Source organism: Rhodotorula toruloides, assembly GCF_000320785.1.
Source record: "Rhodotorula toruloides NP11 unplaced genomic scaffold Scaffold50, whole genome shotgun sequence".
Taxonomy (NCBI): domain Eukaryota; kingdom Fungi; phylum Basidiomycota; class Microbotryomycetes; order Sporidiobolales; family Sporidiobolaceae; genus Rhodotorula; species Rhodotorula toruloides.
Window position 1 is genome coordinate 2,186 of NW_015623010.1, and position 7,761 is coordinate 9,946.

At 62.0% G+C, this 7,761-nt stretch overlaps 2 protein-coding genes across 2 annotated transcripts; both read right to left on the bottom strand.

Moving 5' to 3' along the window:
* Window positions 1-442: 442 nt before the first annotated feature.
* On the bottom strand, window positions 443-3,931 carry RHTO_07055 (reverse transcriptase; the record flags this gene model as incomplete). The annotated part of the gene is made up of 4 exons (XM_016420714.1): window positions 443-1,056; window positions 1,145-2,028; window positions 2,575-3,671; window positions 3,863-3,931. 4 exons carry the CDS (start codon window positions 3,929-3,931, stop codon window positions 443-445), a joined length of 2,664 nt encoding a protein of 887 aa, XP_016269208.1.
* Window positions 3,932-4,405: 474 nt separating this feature from the next.
* On the bottom strand, window positions 4,406-7,697 carry RHTO_07056 (Endonuclease/exonuclease/phosphatase domain containing protein; the record flags this gene model as incomplete). The annotated part of the gene is made up of 3 exons (XM_016420715.1): window positions 4,406-5,655; window positions 5,707-6,498; window positions 6,569-7,697. 3 exons carry the CDS (start codon window positions 7,695-7,697, stop codon window positions 4,406-4,408), a joined length of 3,171 nt encoding a protein of 1,056 aa, XP_016269207.1.
* Window positions 7,698-7,761: the final 64 nt, after the last annotated feature.

Sequence of the window (7,761 nt, forward strand, 5' to 3'; positions counted from 1 at the left end):
GGATAGAGCAGGGTTGCCTGCCACCTTGTGAGCCCTTTGTGGTCCCTGGGCAAGCGCAAGGGCAACAGTGAAGAGCTCACATCTGAGGATTGAACGTCGCCATGCCCTGTCCCAGTGCGCGCATTGCCTGCTTGTACGCGCTCCACAGTGCTCAGGTGCTGGCGGGTAGCTGAGCATCCAAATCAAGTCCAAGTGAGCAGTTCTCGCCGATTTTGGTGAGGCAAGCTGGCTGGCCAAAGAGCTCCTCACTTGCCCTCCTCCTCCTTGCTCCACTCATCATCTGATACCTGTGAAAGTTCTGTCATATTTGGCACTGAACACTAAACAATACTGGAGGCGCAGCTTGCATTCTCTCTGCCACTCCTGTTTGTGTACTGCTTGTGCCGCCAGATCTGCGCCTTGATATCCAATGATTGAACACAATGTGCTGCTCAAAGATGAGTCATTCATCAAGTGTCACTCCGAGCATCCCAAGCGCTGACAAATACTCAAGTTCCTTGCCGCAGAGCACTATCTTCGGGTTGTCATGTGAGCGTTCTCGTGCGGGCGAGAAACACATGACAAGGGTCTTGGACAGCTCGAAAAGGCTGTGGCACGTTGCTGACCATTCCTCAAGACCGGGGACGATCTGCTGAGCTGCGCTGACCGCCTCCTGAATGTACCTTCCCCAGGCCAGGTCGTTCAAGTCATCCACCCAGCCAAACGCCGTCGAAGTCGGCGTCTCGCACGCCTCAAGTGCGCCGGCGTTGTAGAGGAGGAACAGGATCGGGCTGAGCGGTGAACCTTGCGGTAAGCCGCTCCTCCAGTCGACGGGTTCGCTGCTGACGCCTTCCAAACGCAGTGTGCACGTCCGGTCCGACATGAAGGACTCAGTCCACCGGCGGAGCAAGCGCGGTAAGCCCTTCTCCTCCATCTCCCGCACAAGCACTTCAGTCCGAACCGACGGGAATGCCTTGGCGACGTGGAGTGGATAGGAGAGTGGATAGGATAGGATAGGATACATTCCGAGTTTAGAGTCGTTCAGGCCTGGAAAGACCCATGTCGACTTGGGGCCACCTACGAGGGCGAGCCGCCAGGCGCACGTGAGCTACGAGAGGGAGAGGAGCATACAACTGTGGGAAGCGATAGGAAGCCAGAATAAAACGAAGCAGAGGTCGGAAGAAGCGAGGAGAAAAGATCTTGTCCATCTTGAGGTTCGACAAGCCGATTTCGCGCCGGAGCTGCTGGCGCTTGTCCGAGTAGAGCGAGCATTCGAGGATGTAGTGCTGGCGGGTGTCCACCGCCTTGCCGCACTCGCAGAGTCCCGTCCCAAGCCCCATCCTCGCCTTCGATGAACCCAAGTCGTTGAAGTCGAGGCGGAGCCGGGCAAGGATGGTCGAGTGAACCCTGTCGAGCGAGTGTAGGGCACGGACAAAGGGTGGTCCGGGTGGACGAGCGTCGACAGTGCGAAGACCGGCGCCTGGCAATGAGGAGAGGGTCCATTGACGGGTCCATTCCGCGAGCAGGGTGGTGCGGTGAGCCTGCTTGAGCGATGATAGCAATTTCGGCAGCATGGTGCCTCCTTTGACAAGCTCATCGGGGCCCGCAAGCGTTGACAAGTCGAGACGACCGAGGCGAGCGACTTCGCGCTGGAGGCGGGTCGCCCGCTCCTCCTCGTCCTCCTCCCACCCGCTCTCGTCCGCTGACAATGAGCTGCTGCTGCTCTGGTCTGGCTTCAACAGCTTAGGACCGCGCCTGCGCCGACCACGACCGTCCGCACGCCCTCCCTTCGACTTCCCCACCTTGTCATTGCCAACTCCCGCCGCCCTCTTCGCTTCTTCGTCTGCCATCTCATTCCCTGGCACCGCCAGATGGCCAGCAAGCCACTGCAGGGTGAGTCGAGCATATGGGTGGTTGTGCTTGAGCACCAGGGCGAGCGCGCGCAGGGCAAGTCGGGCGGATTGGCCGGTGGTGGGGAATGTGTTGAAGGGCGAGCGGACAACTGACTGATTGTTGATGAAGAGGGTAGTCAGTGGAGCTGCTGAGGGACTGGAGGATGCCGTCGAGTGCCAGGCAGGCGCCCTCGAGCTCCGCTGCGTACACCGACTGGTACTGACCCAACGCCCTTGCCTTCTTCCCCCACAGCCCTTCCTCTCTTGCGCCGAATCGTACGACTGCCAACGCACCAGCTCAACTCTCAAGCAGCGAGCCGTCCGAATAGGCCGCCATCCCGCCCGCGTTGTCGAGCGCGCGAACCTCTCGAGTGTGGGACTCGACCGACGCCTCCTTCGACACGTCAACAACGAGCCGGCAGCGCGGCGGGCTCGCCCACGGCGCGAGAGGTGAGTAGGCAATCGGTTCAACTCAGGTGCGGGGCTGGAGGAGCGCTGGGAACGAGTGAAGCGGGAGGTGGATTGGCGACGGGTGTTTGGCGGGCATCGCAGGTCGGGCGAGGCGGAATCGTGCATGTAAGGCCGAGTCTGACGGGCTCGAGGCGAGGCGGAGGGCGAGTCGCAGGACTTGGTGGGTGAGGCACAGATCGAGCGGGAGGAGGTTTGCTTCGACCTCGAGGGCGGCGAGTGAGGTGTCACGTACTTCGCCTTCAACCCGCCGCGACTCTTCGCCAGTAGCCCGACGCCCACCATCACCTTCGATGCCTTTGCGGCGCACGAGGCGACGTGCTGCTTGAAGGTGAGCCTCTCGTCGATTGTCACACCAAGCATCCCAAGTGCCGAGGAGTACTCGAGTTCCTTGCCGCAGAGCACAACTTTCGGGTCGTCGGCTGAGCGGTCTTGGGCAGGCAAAAAGCGCGTGACAAAGGTCTTCGAGGGCTCGAACAGGCTTTGGTGCGTGGCCAACCATTCCTCGAGGCCGGGGACAATCCGCTGGGCTGCGCTGACCGCCTCCTCGACGTTTCTCCCCCAGGCGAGGACATTTAAGTCGTCCACCCATCCGAACAATGTCGACGTCGTCGTCTTGCACGCTGCCAGTGCGCCGGAGTTGTAGAGGAGGAAGAGGATTGGACTTAGCGGTGAGCCTTGCGGCAGGCCGCTCCTCCACTCAACGGGTTCGCTGCTGACGCCTTCCAAACGCAGTGTGCACGTCCGGTTCGACATGGAGGACTCGGTCCACCGGGGGAGCAAGCGCGGTAAGCCCTTCTCCTCCATCTCCCGCACAAGGACCTCCATCCGAACCGACGGAAACACCTTCGCGACGTCGGGCGCGATGCCGAGGACAACGTTACCGTTCCGCCACTGACGTCTGATCTCGTCCACGCAGCAGACTACCGCGTCCTCGGCGGACCGGCCAGTTCGGGCCCCGAAGTGGATGGGCGGGATGAGCTGGAGCGAGTCCGCGAGGTGCGTGATACACCTTGCTACGATTGACTCGAGGAGCTTGCTGATGCAGCGCTCGAAACAGATGAGCCGGTACGACTTGGTGAGTGAGTAGTCATCCTTCTTCGGTTTCCTCAAGACAACGCCGGTTGCATCGCGCCAACTCGCCGGAAGGTGACCAAGGCGGAGTGAGGCGGCAAGTAGCGGGACGAGGCGGGATTTGAGGGCTGGCCAGGCGGACTGGATGACAAAGTTGGGGACTCCGTCGGGACCTGCGGCAGCGAACGGACGGGCGTTACGCAGCACTGACTCCACCTTGTGCTCTTGCAGTGCCGGCCAGTTGTGACGCAAGTCGTCCTTGAGCGAGAAGGGGACAAGACGAGAAGGAAGGCGGGAAACGGAGCGTAGGAGAAGACCGCCCGGCACCACCACCACCCCAAACCCTCCGCTCTGAACCCTCTCTCTCTCTCTCTCGCCCGATCCAACCTCGACCTGGCCCGCTTCTAGTCCGGCAAGCCCCCTACACCACACTCTACCACACGACCCACCAAAACCGCGCCCTGACTGCCGTCGCCGTCGTCGCCGCCGTCGGAGAAGGACAAGATCAAGTCTGGCATATCTCGATGGTTTCTCGGTATTTCGGCTTCGTTCTTCGTTTCCCTAGCCCCTGACACCCCGTTCTACTAGCTCACCGCACCGCGCCCCTCCACCATCACTCTTACCCTTTCTTTCGCACTTTCTCACACTCACACCTACTTTGCCGCTCCATTCTGCTCACCTGTTGTCTCTCCACCCTTTATCGCCTCTCCACTTCAGTAGATACCCCTTCTATGTCGTTGTGCGCTGTGGTGACCAGACTTCACCGGTCTACATGGGCTCAGCCCGATATGACTTGTAATCAGGAACTCTCTCTCTCTCTCTCCCTTGTTGCCTTGGTCGCCGTCGTCGGGCGTGGTGTCGCGCGTCGCGGCGTCTTCTGCGGAGGTGCGTCTATGCTCACTCGCGTGGCATTCGTCTGACGGACTCGTAGCGGGTAGGACAGTAAACTGGTGACCTACTTGTACTCCGCTGACGGTCCTCCCATTCCCCTTTCATGCAGGCTGCTCGACATCTGCGGCGCCTTCGGCCTCTGGCGCCTCGACGACCGGTAGCAGGACGGGCTGGAGGAGGGCGAGCTTGTCAATGGGTGACGTTGCGTATGTCCCGTCGTCCCTCTTGAGCGGCAGAGTTGATGCAGCCGCTGATCCTCTATCCCCCAGCTTCTCCTTCACCACCTTCCACAGCGTCCCCTCATTCACCTCTTCGACTTCCGCCCTTTCCGCCCGCCTCTTCTCTCGCCTGATCATCGCCTTCGCTCGGTTTGTCGCCACCTTCGCCGCTCGCACTGCCGCTTCCACCACATCTCCCTCATTGCCTCTCGCCTTCACCCGATATGCCCGAGTTTGCACTCGTCGCACTTCATCAACTGCGCCCGCCACTTCAGCGCTCCACCATCGATGGGCAAAGCGTGAGCGCGACGGCTTCGCGAGTGGGACGGCTACCGAGACGGTCTCGCGGAGCATCAAGTCAAGTGTTGCCGCTTCGGTGTCTAGATCGGCTGGCGTGAGAAGGGTCGCAGGCGTCGCGACAGACGCGGCGAGTTTGGCGCAGGCGCGGAGGATGGTTGCTGGGTCGGCTTTGCGGAAGAGGCGGCGGGGGTAGGCCGGCGGGCGGTCTGCTCGTTCGACGGCAAGGACGGTGCGTATCGGGCGGTGGTCCGATCCGTACTCGAGCGCCTCGTCGATGACTGAGCTGACGAGTCTCTCCTCCGCACGCAGGTTCCCCAGCACCAGGTCGAGCACCCAACTTGACCTCGACAACGACCAAGTCGACTTGCTCGCCTCGTGGAAGTGGACGAGTCCGGCGTCCTCGAAGGTGAGTCGCGCCTCTTCAGCCTCGTCGTCGGCTTCAAGGACAGACGGATCCCAGGCGGGGTGATGTAGGTTGAAGTTGCCAGCAATGACAAGGGTGTTCTGAGACGGCGAGGAGGCGAGGATGGCAGGGAGGACATCTCGCTCTGAGCGTTTTGGCGGGGAGCGACCGCCTGCGCACGGGTTGTACACACCAACGACTCGTACTGACTCGTGTTCGTTGACTCGCAGATCGACACCGACAACATCTCTCGACGCAACGGGGAGTTGCGAGAAGGCGGAGGGTGGGAAGCGGGGAGAGACGAGCGCGGCGGATCCAGGGTGAGTTGGCTCGTCCGTTGTGTACGTGACGGGCGGAGGGAGGACGAGGGACCAACCGCGCGGCAAGGGATGGAGGGAGCGGGGCACTTCTTGGAGGAGGAGAACGTCGACTTGCCAAAGTGCGGGCGAGTTGACGAGTTGCGATCAGACGTCTGGGCTACAGTGGATGTTGTAGGTGACGATGACAAATGAGCGGAGGCTCGTCTTTGTCGTCCTCCTCACTTGCGAAGGCGGCGGCGGCGGGTTGGGGCGGAGGAGCAGCTCGTCCTCGGATGATGAGACGACGCTGCAAACGCGCAGGGCACACCTGGCTGGAGGGATAGAAGGAGTGCTGACCGCTCCTTCGGTCTGCAACAGGTTCTTCTCCCTCAGCACCTGCCTCCTCGACTCCCTTCCCCTCGGCGCTTCCTGCCTCTTCTCCTCCTTTGCCTCGTTCCTCTTCTCTTCCCTCTTCTTATTGTCCTTCTCGTTCCCGCATCCCGCGCCTGTCTCCTCTGCTGCACCCGTCGCTGTCGACTCCCCCTCCTCCTCCGACTCGCTCCTCCCCTCTTGTTCAAACGCCTCCTCCTCCGTGTCCACCGACCAGTCCGCCACCGGCTCGGTCGCAGGTCTTCGACTGTCGGTGTTGGCGAGCGAGGGAGCGGGATCAGGGACGCGCGAGATGGCGTTCCGAGGAATGCGGACGGTCCTTCGCCTGACGACTCGTCGACCATCATCCGCGACAAGTTGCTCGGCTCGCTTCCGCTTCCGCTCGCTGTCGTGCCGAGATATCCTGTCAACATTGTTCCGTGCGGTCCCGCGGAGCGAGGCGGCGTCTGCGGCGGCGACTTGATTGTCGGGTCGGGTCGGGCGAAGGGAGGGGAGCGGCGGAATTGTGAGCTGGGGTGGATGTGCGGGTGTCGGGAGCGAGGGGTGCGTTCGTCTTGTTTGACCGCTTGCTTGCTTCCGCTCTCCTTTTCGCGACCAAATTGGGCCTCTCCAACTCTGCCCACACTCCCGGCCTGAGCTGGCGGACCGCCTTACGTAGGATTGCGCTGATGTCCTCCGCATTGCACAGCTCCACCAACCACAATCCGTACGACTTGTCTGCACGCCGCGCCAACCATCTGGCCCCAGCCACCTTTCCCTCACCGCCAACCCACTCTTCCACCTTCTCTCGCACTTCGACCTCGTCCGCGTCGACCGGTACCCAATGTGCGACCAACGACGTCGCCTCAACCGGCATCTTCACCACAATTTCGGCCGAGTAGGCGGAGAGAGCGCGGCGGAGGAGGTCGGCAGCCGAAGGTCCACGGGTGACGAGTCGTACGTCTCCTCTCTCCATGTGTTGGGCGTAGACGAGGGTCGAGGGGTCGGGGGATGAGCTGACCATCATCTTGCAAACGCAGGGCAGGATCCGGTGCTCAGGGAGGGCGCGGAGGAAGTGCGTCTCGGGGAGGTTGGCGGTGCCGGCGATGAGGGAGGTGCGGGGCGCGGGTTTCGTGGGCGCGGGGACGCGTCGGGCTGCAGCGGGGACCGAGGGAGCTGCTGGGCGGGCCGGGACAGCAGCAGCAGCTGCGTAGGATTGTACGGCGGGCGCCAGCGGGGGAGGAGGGTCCAAGACGTTGCTTTGGAGCGCTGCAAAGCGGTTCTTTGACTCCCAGGCGTCCATGCGGGTGTGGAGAGATTGTACAACGTCTGTAAGCTTCTGCACGTTGCTAGAAAGCGCTACGAGAGGACCACTGACCGCCACCCCTTCCGAGGGTGGGGAGTCAAGTGGGTCACACGGCTTGTTGAGGGCGTTTGGCGGGTTGTTGAGCGGCATGCTGGCAGCCGTGTGACTCAACTTGCCCCCCATACTGTTGCTTCCCCCCTCAACCACCTGCGGATGCGAGTCTGGCGAGGAGGGTGGGAACGGGGAGGTGGGGGTCGCGTTGGATCTCAGCGAAAAGGGCGTCTGGCGAGTCGCAGCTGCAGGTACGGCGAGCTGGAAGGGCTTGGATGGTGTCGCTTTGCCGGCGTCGCGCTTGAGCTTGAGGAAAGCGAGTACTCGCTTGATGTCGCCTCGGGCCCGAGAGTTCATGTCCGGGCCTATCGTACCCTCCAGCAACGCCTTGCGGGCGCGCTGGAGGTGACTGATAGCCTCAGACGTACAGCTAGAGGGCTGTAGCATGCAGCAAAAGTCCCAGCAGCGGTTGTCAGCGTGGCCCGCAGAAGGAGGCGGAAAGGGAGGGGAA